The sequence below is a fragment of the Artibeus jamaicensis genome, unplaced genomic scaffold (assembly GCF_021234435.1).
Source record: "Artibeus jamaicensis isolate MK-2021 breed Jamaican fruit bat unplaced genomic scaffold, CSHL_Jam_final contig_548, whole genome shotgun sequence".
Taxonomy (NCBI): Eukaryota; Metazoa; Chordata; class Mammalia; order Chiroptera; family Phyllostomidae; genus Artibeus; species Artibeus jamaicensis.
The window spans coordinates 4,598,259-4,625,871 of record NW_026521883.1 but is presented as its reverse complement, the minus strand read 5'-3'; the positions used below and the strand labels follow the sequence as shown (position 1 = coordinate 4,625,871).

Genomic DNA, 27,613 nt, shown 5'->3' with positions numbered 1-27,613 from the left:
GGTTATTTTCATGTCTTAGCTATTGTAAGTATTGATGCTATGAACATGGAGATGCAGGTATCTTTTCAAGTTAGTGTTCTCATGTTCTTTGGATATATTCCAAGAAGTAAACCTTCTGGATCATATTTTTAACTAGTTCCGTTTTTAATTATTTGAGGAACCTCTGTGTTGTTTCCCACAGTAGATGCACCAGTGTACAACTCCCTTATGCACAGGGCTCCCTTTTCTCCACAACCTCAACAGCACTTGTTATCTGTTTGATAATAACTTATCGTTTTGATAAGGACTGTTCTAATAGGTGTAAGGTGGTATCTCACTATCATTTTAATTTGAATTTCCTTAATGACTAGTGATGCTGAGCATCATCTTTTTTATGTACCTGTTTATATATCCTATTTGGAAAATCTTGAGTATAGTATAGTTACTTTCTGATCTTTCTTTTCCCATTGGATGTATTCTGTTTTTCGTGTGATGAGACTATTTGTTCCTTTTCTAAAAATATTTTATTTAGGCCAGGCTGGTGTAGCTCAGTGGATTGAGTGTGGACCTGTGAACCAAAGGATCACGGTTCAATTCCCAGTCAGGGCACATGCCTGGGTTGCAGGCCAATTCCCAGCAGGGAATGCATGAGAGGCAACCATACATTGATATTTCTCTCCCTCTCTCCTACCCTTCCCCTTTAAAGATGAATAAATAAAATCTTTTTAAAATATTTTATTTATTTCTTTTTAGAGAGACAGGAAGGGAGGGAGAAAGAAAGGGTGAGAAACATTGGTGTGTGGTTGCCTCAGGCACACCCCTTATTGGGGACCTGGCCCTCAATCCAGGCATGTGCTCTAACTGAGAATCGAACCAGTGACCCTTTGGTTCACAGGCCAGCACTCAACCACTGAGCCACACCAGCCAAAGCTATTTGTTTCTTTTTACTTGCCTTATTTTCCATATATCTAATCCTTCTAAAACAAAATAAAACTTCAAATGGGTTTTATATATATATCTGCATATACAGACTCTCCCCTCTAATTTTTATAATTTAATTTGCCTTCTCTACATCTTTTTCAACACATTTTCATATATTCATATATATACACACATATATATATTTACACTTTGTATCTGCTTACACCTTGTATTGACGTCTCCTAGGTTATAGCTTTGCTCTATTTCAAATTCTGTAGCCTTTATTATCTTTAGAACCAGTGACTAGAAGGTAAGCAGAATCTGTAATTATCAGGAAAATGATCATCAGGAAATGTGTTACTGTTAGTCAAAAAGTTGGGGTACAGTTAAATTTGGAGGCTCTTTAACATAAGATCCTTATGAAAAATATCCAATATACAAAAGAACAAATAAAACATAGATGTTGAGTTTTTATTTTTATTTACTTATTTAGATGTGTGGTTGCCTCTCACACGCCCCCAACTGGTAACCTGGCCTGCAACCCAGGCATGTGCCCTGCCTGGGAATTGAACCAGTGACCCTTTGGTTTGCAGGCCAGTGCTCAATCCACTGAGCCACACTAGCCAGGACTGAGTTTAAAAGGATAATAGAGAGCACCTGTATCCTCCCTCCCTACATGAAGAAATATACTTTTGTCAGTATTTTGACACTGTTTGTATGCCCCTCCTTAATGGCAACCTCTCCCTAATTCCTCTCCAAAGATAAACACTTATACATTTGGTGTTTCTCATTTTCTGATAAAAATTTTAAAAGATTTTATTTATCTTTAGAGAAAGGGAAAGGAATGCAACCATGCTGGCACCCTGATCTTGGACTTCCAGCCTCCAGAACTGGAAAAATAAAGTTCTGTTATTTATAAGCTACCCAGTCTGTGGTATTTTGTTATAGAAGCCCAAACTGACTAAGACATTGGGTCATGTTCTTGGCATTATATCTAAGAATTTAGTGCCTGATTCAAGACCATAAAGATTTTATGTTTTGTTTTATGTTTTCTTCCAAACATTATATAGTTTGCTTTACTTTCAAATTTATGATCCATTTTGAGTTAATATTTTATATAGTGTATGATATATTGAGGTTTATATTTTTGCATATAGACATCCAATTTTTCTAGCACCATTTGTTGCAAAGCTAGTCTCTCTCCATTGAATTGCCTTAGCATCTTTGTCCCAAGTCAGTTGACTATTCAGAAGAAATGAAAATATATGTTCACACAAAAACTTGCAAATAAATGTTTATAACAGCATTATTTATTATAGCCAAAAGTAGAAACACATAAAGTCCTGTCAACTGATGAATGGATAAACAAAATAGTCCCCCCTTATCTGCAGGGGACACATTCCAAGACCCCCAGTGGATGCCTGAAACTATGGATAGTCCCAAACCCTATATATACTATGTTTTTTCCTATGCACACATACCTACGATAAGGTTTAATTTATAAATTAGGCACAGTAAAAGATTAACAACAACAATAATAAAATAGGAGAGTTATAATAATATATAGTTATAAAAGTTATGTGAATATGGTCTGTCTCTCTCTCCCCAGCCCTCTCACAAATTATAAAAACTTTACTGAAGGGGATTAAAGACCAAATATAGATGGAATGATATCTCATGTTTATGGATTGGAACACAATAGCACAACAGTATTGTTTCCTTTCAATTGATCTATAAATTTAATGTAACTTCAGACTAACATATTGATTCTGATAATGACATGGAAAGTGTCAAAATAGTCAATACTGATAATAATTAGAAGAATAAGAGAGGCTGGCTATTTTATATATAATGGCATTTTATAAAGTTATTTCAGTTAAAATAGTGTACTATTGATGCTAGTATAGACAAATTGGTGAATGGATCAGAATTGAGAGCTCAGAAACAAAGTCACTATATATTTATGAAACATGGGTGTATGTTTATATATACATTTGTATATGTATATGTGTGTGCGTGATTCTTATTTGTAAGAAAGATCACAGGGCAGACCACTTGAGGAAAGACGGGGCTTTGATAGAGGTCTGAAGATTTCGTTACTAATATAGAATAAATCAAATTGGATGTCTATGTCATGTCTCATAGAAATAATAATTCCTGGCAGATTAAGAACTTAAATATCAAAAACAACACTTAAAAACGAAAAGTTTATATATGAATGTCTTTCATATGCCATGTAAGGAATCATTTCTTAAACATGACATGCACCTGGCTGGTGTAGCTCAGTGGATTGAGCATGGGCCTGTGAACCATATGATCACGGTTCAATTCCCAGTCAGGGCACGTGCCTGGGTTGCAGGCTAGTTCCCAGTAGGGGAATCACAAGAGGCAACCATACATTGATATTTCTCTCTTTCTCACTTTCCCGTCCCCTCTAAAGATAAATAAACAAACTCTTTTAAAAATGATATGCAAAATGCTAATTATTAAATAATTTATTAATGAAATTTAATACATTGAAATTAATAATCACTCTGCATCAATAACAGCTTAAGGAAAATGAAAAGGCAAGCTCTAAGAGATTTTTGCTATACATATAACTAACAAATGACCTAGCATTTAAGATATATGAAGAAACCCTGTAAATCAGCAAGAAAAAGACAAACAACCTTATAAAAAAATGAACACTCATGTACTCACCTGATGACCATTTAGACAAATATGTATTGAAATCACCATGAGATACCACTTTTTCCTATGTAATTGACAAAAATTAAGAAGTCAGACAAAACCAAGTATTAGAAAGGATATGGCTTGATATGATGACTAATAAATTGCTGGGAGTGAAAAATTGGTACAGCCACTTAAAAAAATTGTATCACATTGTAAAGTTGAGTATTTGAAAACAGTGCAACCCAGAATTTCCATTCTCAGTACATCTTGTATATATGTAGTTTGCTATGAACAATTTTAAAGAATCATGTCGGTCTGTAAAAAGTTGTGATAAAGTTTTCAGCTTCGAAGATATTTTTATATCAAAAATATTATGTCCGACCAGAGTCCCTGATTCACATCAGTCGTTTACTCAGATGATAATTACACTGGAGGCTCGGAGCTTCAAAGAAAATGTTTAGTTCCTGTCCTAAAAATGGACTTTTGTGCTGAAGCTGAAATTAGGTGGGGAGGTAGTACTGGAATCAAATATGAATAGATAATAATAAATAATATTATTAATAGTGGTGACTGTTATGAAGCACATACTACTTGTAAGGCTCTTTGGTCTTCATTTAATAAACACTTAAAAACACCTCTCTGATGTAGGTACCGTTCTTTTCCTTTTCTTACTTTTTAAAAAATATATTTTATTGATTATGCCATTACAGTTGTCCTATTCCCCCCTTTCATTCCCCTCCACCCTGCACACTCCTCCCCCCATATTTCCCCCTCTAGTTCATGTCCATATGTCATAAGTTCTTTAGCTATGTCATAAGTTCTTTAGCTTCTGCATTTCCCCAACTACTCTTGCCCTCCCCCTGTCTATTTTCTCCCTACTGTTTGTGTTACTTATTCTCTGTACCTTCTCCCTGCTTTTCCTCCTCCCACTCCCTTGTTGCTAACCCTCCATGTGATCTCCATTTCTGTGGCTTTGCTTCTGATCTAGCTGTCTGCTTAGTTTGCTTTTGTTTTAGATGTGGTTAATAACTGTGAGTTTGCTGTCCTTTCTCTGTTAATATTTTTTATTTTCTTTTTTTAGATAAATCCCTTTAACATTTCATAGAATAAAGGCTTGGTGATGATGAACTCCTTTAACTTGACCTTATCTGAGAAGCACTTTATCTGTCCTTCCATTCTAAATGAAAGCTTTGCCGGATAGAGCAATCTTGGATGTAGGTCCTTGCATTTCATGACTTGGAATACTTCTTTCCAGCCCCTTCTTGCCTGCAAAGTGTCTTTGAGAAATCCGCTGACAGTCTGATGGGAATTCCTTTGTAGGTGACTGTCCTCTTATGTCTTGCTGCTTCTAGAATTCTCTTCTTCATTTTATTTATTTATTTTTAAAATTTTATTTAGTTATTTTTCCAAGTACAGTTTTCTGTTTATTTCTCCCATCCCAGCCCACCACGCCCCATGCACCCCACCTCCCTCCCTTTCCACCACCCTTAGTTTTTGTCCATGTGTCCTTTATACTTGTTTCTCTAAACCCCTCCCATTTTTTCCCTTAAATTCCGTCCCCTCTCCTCTCTGCTCGCTGTCCCCTTATTCTCTATTTCAGTGTCTTTGTTTTTATTTTGCTTGCTTGTCTGTTTTGTTGTTTAGCTTCCTGTTAAAGGTGAGATCATATAGTATTTGTCTTTCACTGCCTGGCTTATTTCACTCAGCATAATGCTTTCCAGTTCCATCCATGTTGTTGCAAAGGGTAGTAGTTCCTTCTTTCTCTCTGTTCCATAGAATTCCATTGTGTATATGTACCACAATTTTTTGATCCATTCAATTACTGACGGGCACCTAGGTTTCTTCCAGCTCTTGGCTATTGTAAATTGTGCTGCTATGAACATTGTGGTGTATAGGTTCTTTGATATTGATGTTTTGGGGTTCTTAGGATATAATCCTAGCAGTGGAATTGCTGGATCAAAAGGCAGGTCGATTTTTATTTTTCTGAGAAAATTCCATACTGTTTTCCATAATGGTTGTACCAGTCTGCAATCCCACCAACAGTGAACTAAGGACCCCTTTTCTCCACAACCTCTCCAACATTTGTTGTTTGTTGCTTTGTTGATGATAGCCATTCTGACTGGTGTAAAGTGGTATCTCATTATGGTTTTGATTTGTATTTCTCTGATAGCTAGGGATATTGAGCATCTCTTCATGTGTCTCTGGATCTTCTGTATGTCCTCCTTGGAAAAGTGTCTGTTCAAGTCCTTTTCCCATTTTTTAATTGGGTTAGTTGTCTTCTTAGAGTGGAGTCGCGTAAGTTCTTTGTATATTTTGGAGATTAAACCTTTGTCTGAGGTATCATTGGCAAATATGTTTTCCCATACAGTTGGTTGTCTTTTTAATTTAATACTGTTTTCTTTAGCCACACAGAAACTTTTTATTTTGATGAGATCCCATTTCTTTATTCTTTCCTTTATGTTCCTTGCTCTAGGGAACATATTGGTAAAAATGTTGCTGCATGAAATATCTGAGATTTTCCTGCCAGTGTTCTCCTCTAGGACTTTAATGGTTTCAAGGCTTATATTTAAGTCTTTTATTCACCTTGAATTTATTTTGGTGTATGGTATAAGTTGGTGCTCAAGTTTCATTTTTTTGCACGTAGCTGTCCAGTTCTCCCAACACCATTTGTTGAAGAGGCTATCTTTACTCCATTTTATGTTATTGCCCCCTTTGTCAAATATTAATTGACTGTAGAGAGTTGGGTTTATTTCTGGGCTCTCTGTTCTGTTCCATTGGTCTATGTTCCTGTTTTTATGCCAGTACCAGGCTGTTTTGATTACAGTGGCTTTGTAATAGAATTTGATATCAGGAATTGTGATTCCTCCTACTTTGTTCTTCTTTCTTAAAATAGCAGCTGCTATTCGGGCTCGTTTATGGTTCCATATAAATTTTTGAAGTGTTTGTTCTATTTCTGTGAAATATGCAATTGGTACTTTAGTAGGTATGCATTGAATCTGTAAATTGCTTTGGGTAGTATGGACATTTTGATGATGTTAATTCTTCCAATCCATGAACAAGGTATACGTTTCCATTTGTTTGTGTCTTCCTTGATTTCATTCTTCAGGGCTGTGTAGTTTTCTGCATATAGGTCTTTTACCTCCTTATTTAGGTTTATTCCCAGATATTTTATTTTTGGTTTTGCTATATCAAATGGGATTTTTTCCTTGATATCTGCTTCTGCTGATTCATTGTTGGTATACAAAAATGCCTTTGATTTCCAGATATTGACTTTGTAACCCGCTGTTTTGCCAAATTCATTAGTTAGTTCGAGCAGTTTTTGGGTAGAGTCTATAGGATTTTCCATGTACGCTATCATGTCATCTGCAAACAGTGACAGTTTTGTTTCCTCCTTTCCTATTTGGATGCCTTTTATTTCCTTTTCTTGCCTGATCGCTGTGGCTAAAACTTCCAATACTATATTGAAGAGAAGTGGTGGAAGTGGACATCCTTGTCTTGTTCCTGATCTTAGTGAAAAAGCTTTTAGTTTTTGCCCATTGAGTATGATGTTGGCTGTAGGTCTCTCATATATGACCTTTATTATATTGAGGAATGCTCCCTCTATTCCCACTTTGCTAAGTGTTTTTTATCATAATGGGTGTTGTACCTTATCAAAAGCTTTTTCCGCGTCTATTTATATGATCATGTGGTTTTTGTCTTTACTTTTGTTTATGTGATGTATTACATTTACTGATGTGCGAATATTGAACCATCCTTGCATCCCTGGGATGAATCCCACTTGGTGATGTTGTATGATCTTTTTGATATATTGTTGGATGCGATTTGCCAATATTTTGTTGAGGATTTTAGCATCTATGTTCATCAGCGATATTGGCCTGAAGTTTTCTTTCTTTGTTGTGTCTCTATCTGGTTTTGGAATTAGGATGATGCTGGCTTCATAAAAAGAATTTGGGAGTTTTCCATCCTTCTGGATTTTTTGGAATAGTCTGTGGAGAATAGGGGTTAGCTCTTCCTTAAATGCTTTGTAGAATTCTCCTATGAAGCCATTTGGTCCAGGGCGTTTGTGTGATGGGAGTTTTTTGATTACGGCTTCAATTTCTTTTGCTGTTATTGGTGTGTTTAGATTTTCTGCTTCTTTTTCATTGAGTTTTGGAAGATTGTATTTTTCTAGAAATGTATCCATTTCCCCTAGGTTATCAAATTTCTTGGCATACCTCTCCTTTATTTTAATCTTGGCTAATGTAATTATGATGTGCCTTGGTGTGTTCCTCCTTGGGTCCACCTTCTTTGGGACTCTCTGAGCTTCCTGGACTTCCTGGAAGTCTATTTCCTTTGCCAGATTGGGGAAGTTCTCTTTTATTAGTTGTTCAAATAAGTTTTCCACTTGTTGCTGTTCCTCTTCCCCTTCTGGTACCTGTGTAATTTGGATGTTGGAATGTTTAAAGATGTCTGGGAGGTTCCTAAGCCTCTCCTCATTTTTTTTTTTTTGAGTTCTTGTTTCTTCATTCTTTTCTGTTTGGTTGTTTTTTTCTTCCTTCTGGTCCACTCCATTGATTTGAGTCTCAGTTTTCTTTCCATCACTGTTGGTTCCCTGTACATTTTCCTTCATTTCACTTAGTGTAGCCTTCATCTAATCTGCAACGAAAATCAAACAGTTTCAGTTCCCGGTCAACCTTTTTCATCTAATGTGTGACTAAGATCAACCAGTTCTATGAGCATCCCGATCACCAGTGTTTGAACTGTGCATCTGATAGGTTAGCTGTCTCTTGGTCACTTAAAAGAGATATTGGCTCTTATCTATTGGCTCTGGGCTTTGATTTGTTCTTCCATTTGAGCCATAATTTTTTTGGTCAGGTTGTGCTTGTTACACATGAGAGGCAGAACCTTAGGTGTTCACCAGGGCAGGGCAACCCAGTTGCTGGGTTGTGACACTGTACGTGAGGGAAGGGTCAGAGAGGGAATAATGGCTCTTGCTCCACTCTCTTGGATTTCAGTCCCCTCTGCCACTCCCCCCAAGCAAACTGGGCCCTTCTGGTGTTGGTTCCCACGTGGGTGGGCTTGTGTATGTTCTAAGACCCTGTGGGTCTCTCCAGTGAACTCTCCTGTGAGGCTGGAGCCTCTCCCTGTACCTCAACCCCTGCAAGATTTTTCATTCGGGTGCTTTTAGGCTTTATTTCCTGTTGCTGGGGCCTTGGGTTGCATGCTCTGTCTCACTGACCATTTTTTGCCTGGTTTATCTACACATGAATGTGTGTTTGTGGTCAGCCAACCACACACCTCACTGGGTTGGATCTGCTTGTTTCCTCCCCGCACCCAGGTCTGCCAGCCAACTCTTTTTCCTGCTGCAACCCCTTTCCTCCAGCTGCCAATTCTGCCCCTCTTACGGGTCCAGATGAATGGTTTGCTGGACTTCTATACAGTTCAATTTTCTGTCTGTTCTGGCTGTGTTTTTGTTTCTAAATCTTTGTTGTCTTTACATTTGATTGTGAGAGGAGGCACAGTGTTTCCACCTATGCCTCCATTTTGGCCAAAAGTCCTTTTCTTACTTTTTTTTATATCTTCATCTGAGGACAGGCTCATTGATTTTAGAAAAAGGGGAAGAAAGGGAGAGAAAGATGGAAACATTGATTGGTTGCCTGTGATACGAACCCTGATCAGAGACCTGTCATACATGCCCCAACTGGACGGAACAGGCAGCCCAGGCATGTACACTGACTGGGAACTGAACTGGTGACCTTTTGGCCTGTGGAACAATTCTCCAACCAAGTGAGATACACTGGTCAGGGCTGCAGGCACCACTCTTAATCTCATTTTTCAGATATAGGATAGTAAGCCATTATGAGGTTAAATAATTTCCCCAACTTCATATATGTAAATTGTGAAGCTGGGATTTAAATAAAGACTCTGACTATAGCATCTATCATATGGCAATATATAAGCCACTATATTTTGGACATAACATCCATCTTTCTTAACTTTGCAGAGAGATCCATGGCTATAGGCAATGGTTCTGTTGTCTCCAGATGCTTTGTACTATTGTTCAGAAAGCATTGCTGTGTGTCTCTCTTCATTAATGAAAAACTAAATTTCATGTTAGATGTGCAGTATTTCGATAGCACTATTTTTTAAATTTTTTAATCCTCACCGAAGGACATGTTTTTTTAGAGAGATTTTATAGAGAGAAGAAGGCAGGGAGAGGAAGGAGGAGAGAAACATCAATGTGAAAGAAAAACATTGAACTGTTGCCTCTCCTTTATACCCCAACTAAACCCTGAAACCCAGACATGTGTCCTGGCTGGGAATTGAACCTGCAGCCTTTTTATTTTTGGGACAATGTTCCAACCAACTGAGCCACACTGGCCAGGGCTCAATAAAACTGTTTTGTAGATGAACAGCAATATGTAGAGATATGGTTATACATATTATATGTATATGTGTGTGTGATCTGATTTTATATATATATATATAAAATCAATGTTATCTGATAAAATTATACCAAGAGATACAATTGTTTTGTTGTTTTCTTTTTTCTGATTTAAAGCTTTCTTGTGCAAAGTCAAAATGCATTCTTAGGTGAAAATAACTGTGCTTTAAATGCCAAACAATCAAAAGCTTGGTTTCTATGTAAAGTTTCTAAGGCAAACGTTTTATACAAAAAAAACATGGACCCTCCAAGGATAACATGGCAATTATTCTGGCCCTCTCATCCTCCCTTTTGACCTTAACACTGCGCTCCTTTCTCATTCCTGAGCTCCAAGTACCACTCTTGAGAAAGCAGCTTAACCATTTTGGACTCTCTCTCAGGGGAAAAGCTGCATTTTTACCAGATAATTGAATTCATCAAAGGCTCCTTGGAAAAAAAAGCCAGCCTGGGCCATAGCCCTACCTGGACAGTTGCCGTGTTTTGTTGTTGTTATAGGACTTATCAAATAGACATAATGAAAATGTCTATTGAAATGTATATTTATAAATTTAGATGAAAGGTTATTTAAAAGCCAAGTTTGTTTCAAAAATTAATAATATTAAGGTTTGATTTGAAGTTAATATTATTTAAGGCTAGGCCATGTCTCTGATCTGAAGAATCAATGCACGTTTTGACTTTCTGTTCTTTTGATACAATACAAATGAGCCCATTTATGTGTTGTCCAAGCGTTATTTGATTTCCACTAAAGAGGCAGAATATGATAGTAAAAAGGGCTGAGATAGAAGTTAGATAGCTACCTTGGATCTAATCCCAAACTGACAGTTATTAACTGTGTGAACTTCTATATATCACTTGCTAGTGGGTGTGATCTTGGGAAAGTTAATCCAATTTCTCATGTTTTCAGCTGTCAAAAATACAGATAATAAATACCTTGCTAGGCTATTTAAAGTAATAAATACCACAAGAAGGCATCCATAGTAGACTGCCTGATACAGAAATTCTATTTCCTTTTCTTGTACAACATCAGTTACATCTTTGCTTTTAGTTTCTTAAAACTACAATAATACTAATAGCATTTACTAAGTACCAGCCACTATTTTCAATGTGTTACATGCATATATTAATTTACAACAACCTTACAAGGTAGACAGAGGTTAAACAACATGCCTACAGTTACTCAGCTAAGAAATGGGGAAGCCTTGATTTGAATCACAGCAGTTTGGTCTTTAACCAGAGTTTTTTGTTTTTGTTTTTTTACCAGAGCCTGTGTTTTTAGCCACTACACTGTACTGCCTTTCTAAAGGAAGGAGTTGTGGGCTGTATCAGTTGTTCATTGTCTGTTAAACTACATGATAAACAGTCACAAAATCTCAGGGGCATAGAATAATAAGTATTTACTGATTACATGTTAAAGAAGGTGTTGGGCAACTCTGTTGATCTTGGCTTGGCTGGGGGTCAGCTTGCTGAGCTTGTTCCAAGTGTCTCTCATCCTGCAGCAAGCAAATAGTCTAGAAACACTCTCATGGTGAGAGTGGCATGTCTGCTACAGGAAACCATGTGGATGCTGGCAGAGTCAAAGCAGGAGGACATTACAAAGTTAAGGCAGTGGATGCAAGAATGCGTTACTTGACACATTGAGGTTGTTTTGTAATATACCACAACTGCCACGGTCTAGGGTTCCAAAATTCATGTATATTAAGAATGAATTCTAAAAGTTGACCTTTGTCAAAAAATCGCATTTCTGACAATAGAAAACTCAGAAAACACACAAATATGCACACACACATACACATAAATTAATAGAAAGTATGCAGAACTTCTTTCAAGAATACTTAATCCAGTCAGCAGTTCCAAGGTGGTGGTGGTGGTGATGATGACAGCTCACCTTTATGAGTTTACTCCTGACAAGCACTGTTCTCAGCACTTTTCATGTAGTGACTCCCTTAACCTTTACCACAACCCTCTTAAATAGGTACTATTAGTAGTTTCCATTTTACAGATGAAGAAACGGAGAGGTTTAGTAATGTCCTATGTTCATACTACTTTTCTGTAAGGTCTCCACAAAAAGTAACTTTCAGACAAGATCTGACGCATTCAGGGTGGTATAGCCATACATATAAAGCAACTTTCCAAAGATTCCTTTTTTATTGACTTATTTCCAGACCTTTCTGCTATGGTTTGAAGACCTGTAATATGGTCCTACCCAATTTAATTCTCATTAACTTCCATTGCTATGAGGTATAATTTAGACAATTAGGAGTGTAGGATTCCGTAGATGGAATGCATGCCTTGGAGGGAGCTGAACTAGATGCTTTAGAGATTTATTCCAGTTTCAAGAATGTATGATTCTGAGTCCTTACATGTATTTCCCCCTATGTATATTCAGTTTAAAAAATTTTCTCAAGTCTCTTTAATACGAATAAGCTTACTTCTAGAGGATGAGGAAAGTGTCCACTAAAATCACTTTATTCCTCTTTTCTAAAAGTAGATTCCTTTATTTTTATTTTCTTTCCCACCCTGCAAACAGATTTCTGCAGTGATGTATAGCTATTTTAAAAACAAAATGGTTTGATTTGGTGAGATGATCAGAAAGACCAGATATAAATCTTTCTGAGATAGGGTGTGAATGACATTAATATATGTCATTTAAAAGGAGCACTTTTAATTCTACTGTTTTCCTGTTTCAGATGTTTGAGAGTTAAGAGGTACATACATATTTCTTGGTATTTTGTGATGATTACCTGAATAAAATACTGTTTTATTCAACAGGTGGGTTTTCAGAAAAGGCATATGAATGGAGCTCAGAAGAAGAGGAGCCAGTGAAAAAGGCAGGACCGGTCCAAGTCCTCATTGTCAAAGATGACCATTCCTTCGAGTTAGATGAAACCGCGCTAAACCGAATCCTCCTCTCAGAGGCTGTCAGAGACAAGGAGGTCGTTGCTGTGTCTGTTGCTGGAGCCTTTAGAAAAGGAAAATCATTCCTAATGGACTTCATGTTGAGATATATGTACAACCAGGTATGTAGAGGTGTTTTAAAAGTTTTCTGTTTCTGTGCTTCTGTCACTTTGTGTTTTTATTTAGTAGTGTCCATTATTTCCACCTCTGTTATTATGTATCCTAAATATGAACCAGTTTTAAAATGCTATGGTGTAATCATTTCAACTTTGGTGCTTTGGGTACCAAACTACGTAGGCCACTTTTGTCTGAAACCACTTGGCCACATTTCACATAGAATGTAACTTATTTTTTACTCTTTTAAAAATAGATACTGCATAGTATAAAATTATAAATTTTACATGCTGTAGGGTTTAAAATGTCAAATAACTATTGTCATAACTTTTTTATTGTAATCATTTCCCCCCCAACATTTACAATGCCATTTCTCAAGCATTCAGCAAAGTTCAAAGAATTTTACACTAAATACCTGACTATCTACTGCCTAGATTGTATCATTGACATTAACATTCTTGTTTCATCACATGTGTCTCCAACTATTATTTCCATCCATCTCTTCATCATATATTTCTGCATCATTTCAGAGAAAAAAAAAGTAAATTGCTGATATCAGTATACTTTCCATCAATATTTCAATTATGATAGATTTTAGTAGTTATTTAGTTTTTTTCATTGTAAAATTTACATGTAATTACATACACAAATCTCAAGAGTATATTTGCATATTTTTAAAAATGCACATACCTCTATAGCCCCAAATTTTATCGTGTATCTTGCCTTTACCCCAGCAAGTTCTACCTTATCTTTTCACACTCATTTCACACCCCTACCCCAGAAGCAACCAACAGTGTCACAAAATTTGAGACAAGAGTACAGTGCAGAAATGAGACTTTAAGAGTCACAGAATAAACCAAAAGCTGAGGGATAAATAGAAGATTAAAGCTGGGGAAGAAAGGGTTGGGAATAGAGAGTATATCAGTATTTTTTCCTACACTTTTATTCATAGCAATTCTGGTGCAAATATGAACTTTGAGGCAGAATAGACACTACCTAAAGAAACTTTGCATTATGTATTTATACCATAAATACTCATTTTGAATTGATCTTCTATAGTTGAGTAATTTTTGAACAATTTGGTAATGTTAACTTTAATATCTTACATCTTTTTTTTATCTTTTTTACAAAGATTTTAATTTATTTTTAGAGAGAGGCAGGGAGGGAGAAAGAGAGGAAGAGAAACATCAATGTGTGGTTGCCTCTCACACGCTCCCTACTAGGGACCTGGCTTGCAATCCAGTTATGTACCGTAACTGGGCATCAAACCAGTGACACTTTGGCTTGCAAGCCAGTGGTCAATCCACTGAGCCAAACCAGCCAGGGCAACATCTTGTATCTTTAATGTCAGTTCAAACAAATCAAGAACAGAACTGCTAAAATACTCAGGCTTTGAAAGCAAGCAAAACTCTTACCATTCTCTATACAAACATTAGTGTGCTACTTAACAAAGATGAGAAAATTGAATGAACAAAATTCATATACTTTACATTCTTTGGGAATATACTGTTTTAGATGTATTCATAGTTTTAACTGTTACACATTTGAGTAAAATACTCAATATCACTTATCATGCTGCTAGTGTTAAATAGCATTTACTCAAAGTAAAGTGGAACAGATTTATTTTGCTTTTGTTTTTCTGTACCTACTACTAGGTGCCCCTCCTCCTGCTATTCATTCCCTTCCTCCCCAATACCACAGTAGTATATTGTTGTTTATATCCTGATATAATATGTTCTCTCATATCTTTATTCCTGTTTCTGGAATGCCCTCCCTAAGTTTGCTCATCTGGAAAATTCCTAAACATCCTTCAAGTCTTAGTTCAAACATCATCTCTCCTTTAAGTCTTACCTGACCAAGAGTTAGTAGTTGTTTTCTTTTCTCACGCTTCCATTATTCCCTCCTTCCATTTTTCTCCCTTATGCTCCCATCTTTCCATACACTCCCATTTTGGCATGCATATATTGCATTATAATGGTTTGCTGGCATGTCTGTCTCCCTGTTAGGCTAGGAACTTCCTCTGGTCTGGATATCTTTGTATCCCCAGAACCCAGTATAAAATGTGGCAGGCAATTGCTCCTCTGCAATTACTTTTTGAATGAATAAAGTAATTGTATCAATACAATACGTGTGAATATGCTGTTTCCTTTCAACTAGAGTTGGAGAGAGATACAAACCTGAATGGATGAATGGAAAATACTATACTACATACTTAGTTCTGTATCATAGACTTTCTTAATTTATAGGAATCAGTGGATTGGGTTGGAGATTACAATGAACCACTGACTGGTTTTTCATGGAGAGGTGGGTCTGAACGAGAGACTACAGGGATCCAGATATGGAGTGAAGTCTTCCTTGTCAATAAACCTGATGGCAAAAAGGTATGATGTGAACTTCTTAAAGGAAATAGATTTTTCACGTGCAACAGTTACTACTTTTTAGGATCCTCAAAAGCTCTCATGGAAACTAATTTTTGGCCATTTGACACAATGTTTAAAAGGGAAGTGGGTAGTATCCTATTACATGTTTCCTGTTGCCCTTTCCAGCTATCAGGGCAGGGAAAATTGTAGAGACAGTGGAACAGCAGATCAGCTAACATCTAAACTTTGTTTCAATGTTGTTTCTGTTACGTTGGATTACCTGTAAAAATTAATCATTATAGTACTCAGCAGCTAATTAATATTTTTATTTTCCGTGGCATTCATGACACATGTAAAAAATACAGTATTCATTATTAAAGGTTTACTTTAGTTCTTATAGTGTTAACGTTGTGGTAACCTAACACTCTACATGTTGTCTAAAATATCAGTAACATACTCTACTTGCCTATAGGTTGCAGTGCTATTGATGGATACACAGGGTACCTTTGATAGCCAGTCAACTTTGAGAGATTCTGCCACAGTGTTTGCCCTTAGCACAATGATCAGTTCAATACAGGTATGGAATACAATAAATCCATTTTTATGAAAGCTTCTGTCACTAAAAATTATGAGTCTATGTATCTCTACATGTGTGTGCTAGGGAGACAAACAACAGAAATGGTAAATCATGTACATTATTTGGCTCAACTAGCATACTAGTTCTTATAACTGTACTCTATAAGATATAATTGTATTTGCTATTGTCATCTAATTTCTGGTAAGTTTTAAAATTGCCTATTTCAGTCAGAAAAGGTTATATTATCTTACTGATATTTTTTCTGTTTAAAGCATGTAATAAACTTAATAACATTAAATTTATAATGTATGCAGATACATTGGGATAAACTATTATAAGTTATATTTTATGAAACAAGATTTATAAATAAAAATTTTATTTTACATAGCAGAAACATTTATAAATATTTAAAAATCTACATGTGTTATAAATATTAAAAATCTACAAATTTTTGAAATATTTTAATATATATTTAGGAAAATGTCTTTTTATAAAAATGTTTATCTCCCTTTCCATTCTTCTTTCCCTGTCTTTTATTAAGTAGTGTCTTTGACGTTATTGTAGGCTTTATAAGTTGTCCTAAAAGTCATTTGAGAATTTTACTGTAACCATAGAACCCACAGCATAAAAGATTTAAAGACTATTTAAAATATTTTCTATTTATTGGAAAGAGCAAGAAGAGATAGTGCACAAGAAACAGACTATTAAAAGCAAGATAAGATAGTTTGAAAAGGTAGGAATGACAAAGTGCTTAGGATGAGTAAGTCACACCTGAAGTTATAAGGAGGGAAGATGGAGCTAGTAATCTTGCAATAAAGGCATCTTGTGTGGGTAGGACAACAACAAGAGGATGGATAGAAGGAAAATTGAATTTTTTAAATAAAGGACTTTAAGATAAAAAGCCATAATTATAATGTATGATTGATTAGCATTTAAAAATATATTTCTTAAATTTATGACCCTCTAAAATACTGACATCTAATTTCTTCATAATCAACAGTATAAAGTCACTTACACAAACCTATTAAAACCATATTGATTTTGACTTTAATATTTATGATTTACTGTTTATATTTTACCTTAAGACATTGAATATTTTCACTGGAAAATCTAAGTTCTTTAAGTAATGACTATTTGGTATTATCTGAGAAATGACCTATTTAAAAGTATACTGTTTGTAATAGTCCACAAAAAATTATATCCTTAACTTTTCTTTGGAGTTAGTGATATTTATTCTTCTCAAAATAATGTCATCTTGATGCAGTAATCTGTTCATGAAGCAATAATGCATATGTTTACAGGTAGGGGAATGATATTCAGAACCTAACTTTTGACTTCCGGCCAAGATAGAGGCATAGGTAGAGATACTGTGCCTCCTCACACAACCAAAAGAAGGACAACAACAAATTTAAAAACAAAAAATAACCAGAACTGCCAGAAAAGCCAAACTGTATGGAAGTCTGACAACTAAGGAGTTAAAGAAGAAACATTCATCCAGACTGGTAGGAGGGGTGGAGACTGACAGCCAGGGCAGAGAGGACTTGCAGCAAGGTGGCAGCTGTCGGGCCAGGTGGTCCCACATTTGTATAGGGATAAACTGGGAGGAACAACTGGAGATCAAGACAGAACACGCAACCCAGGGTTCCAGTGTGGGGAAATAAAGCCTCAAAACGTCTCACTGAAAATCCTGTGAGGATTGCGGCTGCAGGAGAAACTCCCAATCTCACGGGAGAGATTGTTGGAGAGATCCACAGGATCCTAGAAGGTACACAAACCCACCCACCTGGGAATCAGCACCAGAAGGGTCCAATTTGCTTATGGGTAGCAGGGGAAGTCACTGAAAGCCAGCAGAGAGCTGAGCAAATGGCATTGTTCCCTCTCAGACCCCTCCTCCACACATAATACCATAGTGTAGTAAAGCAGGTTGCCCCCACCCTGGGGAATACCTAAACCTCCACCGCTTACTACATAACAGGTGTGCACAGACAAAAAAATATGGCCCAAATGAAAGAATAGATCAGAGCTCCAGAGAAAATATACTAAGCAGTGAAGAAATAGCCAACCTATCAGATGTAGAGTTCAAAACACTGATAATCAGGATGCTCACAGAATTGGTTGAGCATGGTAGCAAAATAGAGGAAACAGTGAAGGCTATGCAAAGTGAATTAAAGGAAATTCACTTTGGGAATTTCAAACAGTAAAGGGAAGGATACCAGGACTCCAATCAATGGAGTGGACCAGAAGGAAGAAAAAAAAAAAAAACAACCAAACAGAAAAGAATGAAGAAACAAGAACTCAAAAAAAAAAAATGAGGAGAGGCTTAGGAACCTCCAGGACATCTTTAAACTTTCCAACGTCCAAATTACACAGGTACCAGAAGGGGAGGAGGAACAGCAACAAGTGGAAAACTTATTTGAATAAATAATAAAGGAGAACTTCCCCAATCTGGCAAAGGAAATAGACTTCCAGGAAGTCCAGGAAGCTCAGAGAGTCCCAAAGAAAGTGGACCCAAGGAGGAACACCCCAAGGCACATCATCATTACATTAGCCAAGATTAAAATGAAGGAGAGAATTCTAGAAGCAACAAGAGATAAGGGGACAGTCACCTACAAAGGAGTTCCCATCAGACTGTCAGCTGATTTCTCAAAAGAGAACTTACAGGCAAGAAGGGGCTGGAAAGAAGTATTCAAAGTCTTGAAAGGCAAGGAAAGACCTGTATCCAAGATTGCTCTATCCAGCAAAGCTATCATTTAGAATGGAAGGGCAGATGAACTGTTTCCCAGATAAGGTCAAGTTAAAGGAGTTCATCATCACCAAGCCTCATGAAGTTCAAGGGACTTATCTAAGAAAAAGAAGATGATCAAATACAAATAGTAAAGTGGAAATAAATTCACAACTATCAACAATTGAACCTAAAATAAAACAAAAACAAAAACAAAGCAAGCAACTAGAACAGGAACAGAATCACAGAAATGGAGATCACATGGAAGGTTAATAGCAGGGAGGGGGGAGAGGGAATGGGGGAAAAGGTATAGGGAATAAGAAGCATGAATGGTAGGTACAAAATAGACAAGGGAAGGTTAAAAATAGTATGGGAAATGGAGAAACCAAGGAATTTTTATGTATGACCCATGGACATGAATTAAGGTTGGGGAATGCTGGTGGGAGGGGAGGTGCAGGGCAGAGGGGGATAAATGGGAGAAAAAAAATGGGACAACTCTAATAGCATAATCAATAAAATATATTTAACTTAAAAACCTTTCATGTGATGAAACACTCTATAGATATAACTAAGATAGATAATCAGCTGTGAACAAGTCAACAGTAATTTTCAAGACAGGTATATATTTGGGTTATTCAGATTTAGATTGCCATTATTTATAAGTAGGAGTGTTTTATTGACTATTGTTAAATTGGGTTCATAAAGTAATTTTTATATTCTTCCTCCAGAACAGGTAGCTGTTGCATTTCTGGAACAATTTTATGATAATTGTACATTGTTCATTGTTTCTTAAGTTTCTTTTACTCCTTGATTAAGGTCTTACAAATATCATTATACAAGAATACACTTGACAAGAAAAAATGTGAAAAAAGAATGTATGTAAGAGTGTTCAAGTTGGTGATAACAGATATTTAGAAAAATAAAGAATGACAAAGTGAGTGCTGAGGATGATGCTAATGATTTTCCCATTTTATTTCTTAATCGAGGTATATAACTTATCCCAAAATGTCCAGGAGGATGATCTTCAGCACCTCCAGGTAACAACATTTATATTCTTCTTTAAATATCCGGTAATATATTAAGCATGTATAGCAGAATTTCAGGATTTGGTTGGGTCTTCTACTTGGAAAACTTAACAATTCAGAAAGCTTTAGAAATGTAACCAAAAGGAGGTTGTCCTATTTTCAGGGTATTTTTCCCAACCTTGTATTTTTATGTTCTTTCTAAATTAATTTTGAAATTCCTTTGTTTCTGTAAATCATCTTGCTGTTGGCCCTGTATATATGAAAATATGTGGCATATTAGAGTGGAAAAATAGTCTTTGGTTTAAAAAATGATCCAAAATGTGAAGTTGGAAGTCTTAGGGTCAGGGATTTAATAATTGCTAGTATGATATGAGTTATATGCCAGTTTTTTCCCCCCTGTGGACTACTTTCTACCTAAAAGCTATGGAGGAGCTACTTGATGATAACTCATCAAATTCTGTTTTAGATCTGAAAGTGGCTTCGATGACACCTTATACTTCATGTTTTATACATGAGGAAAATTTGTCTGAAAGAAGTAAGACTTGCCTAAATTCTTGTGGCTAGTTAGTGGTAGAGTGGAAATAAAAATGTGGTCATCTGACAGGGCTCAATGCTCCTCCTACTCTCCAAGCAGCATTTAAATCTCAAGTAAAAGATTAGTATTTCCTAAAGATACTTCACATCTCTGTAACACTCTGCTATTTCAATTCATGTTATATTGGTTACATAGCAAAGCCTATTTCTCTGATAGTTACCCTCTGCATATTTTATGGGAAATTTGTTTTTGATATATTATTTTATCTTGGCAATAAGAGTCATGTACGAATTTAATAGAAAACAAAGGATGATAAAGCAGGGTAATTTTTTTAAAAAATATTTTCTTTATTTATTTTTCGAGAGAGGGGAAGGGAAGGAGAAAGAGTGGGAGAGAAACATCAATGTGTGGTTGCCTCTCATGCGTCCCCTGCCGGGAACTGGCCTGCAACCCAGGCATGTGCCCTGACTGGGAATCGAACCGTGATACTCTGGTTCGCAGGCCCACGCTCAATCCACTGAGCTATGCCAGCCAGGGCTAAAGCAGGGTAATTTGTAACATTAGAAATATGAGTTCACAACCAGCATTGCTCCTACCAAATATATTTCTTATACATCCCACTGACCATTTTTTGACAACTAGACAATATACCAAATAATTGTTAGATGTTTCTTATAATAAGTTCAATTATTTCTTCAGGCATGTACTGTTCAATACTAGTTTTAGGGATTTCTAGAAAAGGAATGGTTTGGGACTTTTATATTAAGTAAATTATCTTGTCTGAGATCATTTAAAAATTTTCCTGTAAATGACAACATCTCAGTCTTCCTCAAAAAAGACTGACTTCAATTTATGTTAACAGATAACTCTAATGAGGGTGTTTAATCTCTGGACCAGCTGCCCTTTAGATATGATAATCCAGGCTTTCATTTAATAATTCTAATCAGATACCTGGTAATTACCCCTGATTCTCTAGATTCCCATAGCCCTACAGGAGAGACAATGTGGTACCATGGAAGTCATTCTAAAGGGGCAAGGGATGGGCATCCTTGGTGTCAGCGTTCTCCCCCAGCTCTGAGAGGCCATTGTGGCTTGTTTCTCGTGTGTCTGCGGTGGCATTTCCTGTGCACACATGGGGAAACCCACTCTGCCTCTCTGGACGAAACTCTCAGCAGGGGCCTAATCTCAGTCACCCTGTCAGGTCTGTGTTCTCTAAAACCTTCCACTTCTGGCAACACAAAAACTACCATGATGCCTCTCATTGGGAGCAATAAGAAAATATGAGACAGCAGTGCATTTGACTGTTCACTTTTTAAGCCAAATGCCTACATCCTTTTGTAATATTCCAGGCCATTGTGCCATTAAGTGTCCTCAGGCAACAGCCTTTATAAATATATCCTACATGGTATATTGCTCTCTGGTCTGATTATGCAAGTTTTGCTTTGAAAGGTCATTTAACTTTTGTTTTCCCTTCTCATCTTCCCTACCAAAAAAACAAAAACAAAAACACCCAAAACTGTTCTATACTCTAAATATAAAAGGTGTTAGCTTTAAAGTGCAAACTTTATTCTTAAATGTACTTTATATATCCTTAACTTTAAAATACCTAATTACTGTACTATTTTTATCTACTTAGTTCCTTAAAATGATTAGTATAATCTTAATAATATAGTATTATCTTACAGCTTTGGGAAAAAATATAAATGGAAGAAAGCCAAGAAGCTAAACTTTGCAGATACTGAAGTTTTCTTTGTGCATGTGTTTGTGTGTATGATTCTCCTTCCAGCTTTTCACTGAGTATGGCAGACTGGCCATGGAGGAAACATTCCTGAAGCCATTTCAGGTGAGTCGAGGTTAAATGACGGTAAATTCTTTTAACATTTTCTGGAAGGTCATAAGGAAGTATTTTAATGAATTCAGATGGTCTTCTCCTTTCTTTTGTAAAATTTCATTGGAGAAGCTTGTTTGAATACCCCTTTAATGCTGTTTGATGATTGGAGAAGATAGAAATAGGGAAATAAAAATTTACCAAATTGTATTTTTTTAAAGAAAGGGAAAATAAAAGAACGAACTAGATATTTTGGTCCCTGCAAGAATATCAGCTTTTATCCCCTAAACCCAACTCTAGCAATGTCACACACACACAAATTAAGTTCATCAAACAAATCCTAAAAACAAGTAAGTAATACTCCTGGCATCATAGAAGGTGGTTGCAAGCCACAGCAAAAGCTGGCTGAGCATCAGAAACAGTTTTCAGAGTTCTCTTTCTTACATGTTGACCTGTGGGAACCATTACCTCTCTCTTACACTGAGTCATAGAAGACAAACAAACAGCTCAGCCTCTGCTGGGAACAGCAGGATAATATCAGGGCAATATCTGTACTTGGATTGGGTTGTATAACCAGATACTCTGGCCCCCTGCCCCTATAATTATATACCAAGAACCAAGACATTATATCTAAGTCAAATAGCCCTTAAAAACAGTAACCTGGAGGAGGAAGAGATTTAATCACCAAAGACTGTGTACTTGAAGCAGGATTGCTTCAGCCTGGGCTTATCAGAGGGGGCTCACACTAAGCCTTAGAATTTAGCCTCTCCCTTCAGATACATGTCGCCAGTCAAAATGGATAATGCCTTGCGAGGAATGAGAGCACACAATTCGAAACTTAACAACTAACAAAGGTCTACAATTAATGGCTCAGATGGCAAATAATTTTAAATGAGTTATATTGATTATCTGTTGATACATAAATCACCCTAAAATCATAAATATTTATTATCTCACACAGTTTTTGAGGTTAGGAATCTAACTGGAGTGGTTTACACTGGGTGATTTTGGCTCAGGGTCTCTCAAGAGGTCTTGCTCAAACTGTTGGTCAGAGGACATTTTTCTGAAGACTTGACTGGACAGTCCAGTTCTAAGCTCCAAAAGCCACTCTGGCTGTTGGCAGGAGACTTCAATTTCTCCCCACATGGACCTTTCTGTAGGGGCTGCTCACTACAGGCATCCTTCAGAGTAAATGATTCTACTGCCGGAGAGCAGCCAAGAGAGAAGCAGCTACATTTATATTCTAATATTGGAAGTGAAGACATTATTGGTTCTTTCAAATTCTATTGGTCATACAGACTACCCCTGGAAAAACATGGGAGGAGATCAAACAGAGGTGGGAATACCAGGAGTTAGGGATCTTGGGAGCCTTATTGGAGACAGACTACCAAAGGAGCATATTAAATATTCTTCAGAAATAAGGGATGAATGTTTTATGCTTCCAGTAATAGAAAATTTGATAATTTGTATTTACCTTCTTCCTCACAACAATAAAAAAAACTCAACAGAAAATCAAAAATTTATTTGAATGAAGGAGTATTAACAATAGTAAAAAACTGTGATCAGAGGGAAGGTAGAGGCCAATGAGTAGATGAGTATTATCCTGTAAACACCAAACAAAAGAAAGCTAATGTAGCCACATTAATATCAAATGAAATAAACTTTAAGAAAAAAGCATTACTAGAGATAAAAGGGTGTTTCTTAATAATACAAGAATGAATTGAGAGTAAACAAGTTGGTAAATACATAAGCAAATGTAAACAAGCATATATATAAGTTCTAATTTATGGTAGTTAAAAAAAGACAGAACCAAAATACTGGACAAAATAGAATGTAAGTTTTGTTCCTCATATCAGTTAGGAGTTTTAAAAAATTATACTATATGATTGCTAAAATTTCAAGAATTACCACAAGAATAATAGAACTAGAATATAGTACATCCTGGGCCATAGAGGATGGAAATGGAAATGGCATGAGCAAAAACAAATACAGCAAGCAAATATTGCAGCCACTCTAAAAAGGACTAGAAAAAAAGAGAAGCAAGGTAAAAGAGGGACACAAGGAAACCACAAAGCCAGATGGTAAAGTCCAAATGTATTCATGATTTCGATAAATATAGATTTAAACACCAGGTAAAAGAGATTACTAGTTTCTGCCCTGGCTGGTGTAGCTCAGTGGATTGAGAGGCCTATGAACCAAAGAGTCACTGGTTTGAGTCCCAGTAAGTTCACATGCCTGGGTTGCAGGCCGGGTTAGGTCCCCAGTAAGGGGTGTGTGAGAGGCAACCACACACTGATGTTTCTCTCCCTCTTCCTCCCTCCTTCCCCCTCTAAAGTAAATAAATAAAATATTTTTTAAAAAGAGATTATTAGTTTCTATAAAAATCAAACTAATCATCTATATGTTATTTATAAGAAACATACTAAAACATAAGACTAAGATATACTAAGCACATACTATGTAAAAAAAAACTTAGGTAGCTATGTTGATGTGAGACCTCAAGTAAATAAGAATTATTTAGAATAAAGAAGTTGATAATAACAAAAAGTTCACTTCACCAGGGCAATGTAAGAATTCTAAATATGTATGTCAAATAGTCTCAAAACATATAAAGTAAAAATTGGTAGAATCGTAAGAGGAAATGGGTAAATTCATTCAAATACAGCTTTCCTAACTATTGATTAGTCAAACAAATAGAAAATTGGTCAAGAGAAAGATGAAACGCAGGGTTAATAAACTTGCCTTATTGGACATGTATGAAATACTATACCCAACACAGGGAATAAACATTGTTCTTAAGCATACAGGGTACATTTGTAAGAATTTACCACATACAATGCCACAGAGCGTGTTTCCACAAATTTCAAAGGACTGAATTCATACTGACCTGTTCTATGACCACAGAATACTTTAGTTAAAAGTTAATATGTAAAAGTATATTTTGGAAATTTAAATATATATTTCAAAAATAACTCATGAATCAATTCAAAATAAAAATAAAAATGTGAAAATACTGTGAACCAAATGCTTTAAAATTGTGCACGTTGAAAATAAATATTATAATGAGGACAGTAGTTGGAGGAAAAAAATATAGCCCTAAAAGTTTATTTTAGAAAAGAAGAAAGGCAGAAAATCAGTTATGTAAGCACAAATTAAGAGAAAGAAAAACAACAGAAGAACCCTAAAGAAAATAAAATAACCTAGTAAGAATTACATGTTTCAAGACAGATCAATCTTAAAAACATACTGTGGAGTGAAAAAAGTTGCCTTTTAAAGACTATCTACAGTATGATGGCATTTTTAATGTAGTTAAAAATGAGCAAAACTAAATTAAACAGCATATCATTTAAGAATACATATGTATGATAAAACTACGATGAAAGCAAAATTTAGGATAGCAATTACCACTGGAGAGGAAAAATAGGAATGTGTCAGGGAGGGACACATAGGAAGCGTCAATGTAATTGGTATGTTCAGTTACTTATGTGGGCTTGTGGATCCACAGGTATTTGTTTTATTAATGTGCTTAATAGTATGTCTCAAAACCAGCAATTACCAACTAGCAAATATAAGGTTTTTTAAAAGGTATACAATTCACAATAGAAAACAACCCAAAAAACGTTTGGAAATCCACTCACAAAATACAGACTTTCATGGAGAAAAATTCAAGGATTCATTAAGGATCAGAAAGGGAAATTTGTATAAAACAGAGTGATACATTTCAGATGGGATGATTTAATATAGGAAATTCAGTTCTCCCCAAATCAATAAATTCAGTATAATTCCAATTAAAACCACCACAGGATTTCTAAAGAAAGACAACACATTTTTCTATACTTATATGGAAGATTTAAGTTCTATTTTTATTTAAGTCAATTTTTAAAAAGAAAATTCAAATTGGAGGATTGATTACACACTAAGAAAACAACAGAAATGAAAATGGTGCGGCCCTGTACAGATACAAGAAAAAAACCCAACAGAACTAAAGAAACTAAATATAACCGCATATATATGGAGACCCTATATTTAACAGAAATGGTGTTATAAACCAGTGGGAAACGGATGGATTAATAGCTTGAGTTTAGAAAAAATAATTTACTATTTAAAGAGAAAGTTGAATTTCTGACTTCTGCCAAGATGGAGGCATAGGTGGAAGCACTGCCCCTTCTTGCACTACCAAGTTTAAAAACAACAAAGTTTTAGCAACAAAAATGCTGCCAAACCACAGAAAATTGAACTATATGGAAGTCTGACAACAACCAACCCTTTAGTCAAACTGGTAAGGGGGCAGAGCCAGCAGCAGAGCGGGGTCGGGCAGGAAAGATCCACCAGACCAACCCGGTGTGTGACCCAGGTGTGCCAGCAGCTGCAGGTGGATCCCAGGCATGGAGTAGTGGGCGGACCCACTGAGGGCTGACCATGGTCACACATTCGCACACAGATAAACCAGCTAAGGAGCGAGCAGTGAGACGGACCTCGCAGGCCCCAGTGGCAGGAAGTGGCAGAGAGAACTGCCATTGTCCCTCTCTGACCCCGCCCCCACATACGCTGTCACAAACCAGCGAACTGGGTGCCCCCCCCCCCGTGAACACCTAAGGCTCCGCTCCTTATATGTAACAGACACGAACAGATCAAAACATGGCTCAAGAACAACTCAGAGCCCCAGAGCCCATAAATCTAAGTGATGAAGAGAAGAAATAGCCAAACTTTCAGATGCACAATTCAAAACACTGGTGATCAGGATGCTCACAGAACTGGTTGATTTTAGTCGCAAATTAGAGGAACATATGAAGGCTAAACTAATTGAAATGAATGGAAATGCACAGGAAACCAACACTAATGGAAAGGAAACTGGGACTCAAATCAAAGGAGTGGACCAGAAGGAGGAAAAGAAAGACCAAACAGAAAAGAATGAAGAAACAAAAATTCAAAAAAAGGAGGAGAGGCTTAGGAACCTTCAGGACATCTTTAAACATTCCAACATCCGAATATAGGGGTACCAGAAGGGGAAGAGGAACAGTCACCAGTGGAAAACTTATTTGAACAAATAATAAAGGAGAACTTCCCCAATCTGGCAAAGGAAATAGACTTCCAGGAAATCCAGGAAGCTCAGAGAGTCCCAAAGAAGTTGGACCCAAGAAGGAACACACCAAGACACATCATCATTACATTAGCCAAGATTAAAATGAAGGAGAAAATCCTAGAAGCAGCAAGAGATAAGGGGACAGTTACCTACAAAGGAGTTCCCATCAGACTGTCAGCAGATTTCTCAAAAGAGACCTTACAGGCAAGAAGGGGCTGGAAAGAGGTATTCCAAGTCATGAAAACCAAAGACCTACAACCAAGATTGCTCTATCCAGCAAAGTTTTCATTTAGAATGGAAGGACAGATAAAGTGCTTCTAAGATAAGACCAAATTCAAGGAGTTCATCATCACCAAGCCCTTATTATATGAAATGTTAAAGGGACTTACCTAAGAAAAAGAAGATAAAAAAGATGAACAGTGAAAGGACATCAAACTCACAGTTATTAAGAACCACACCTAAAACAAAAGCAAACTA

General features: G+C 36.4%; 1 protein-coding gene across 2 annotated transcripts in view; it reads left to right on the top strand.

Moving 5' to 3' along the window:
- Positions 1–27,613, top strand: part of ATL1 (atlastin GTPase 1) — a 64,909-nt gene that overhangs the window by 14,472 nt on the left and 22,824 nt on the right. For both annotated transcript variants that reach the window (XM_037155702.2, XM_053670016.1), the window contains 5 exons: positions 12,767–13,014; positions 15,253–15,387; positions 15,839–15,943; positions 19,652–19,702; positions 22,012–22,068. In XM_037155702.2, the coding sequence (XP_037011597.1) occupies positions 12,767–13,014; positions 15,253–15,387; positions 15,839–15,943; positions 19,652–19,702; positions 22,012–22,068 (596 nt within the window). The remainder of the gene's footprint in view (positions 1–12,766; positions 13,015–15,252; positions 15,388–15,838; positions 15,944–19,651; positions 19,703–22,011; positions 22,069–27,613) is intronic.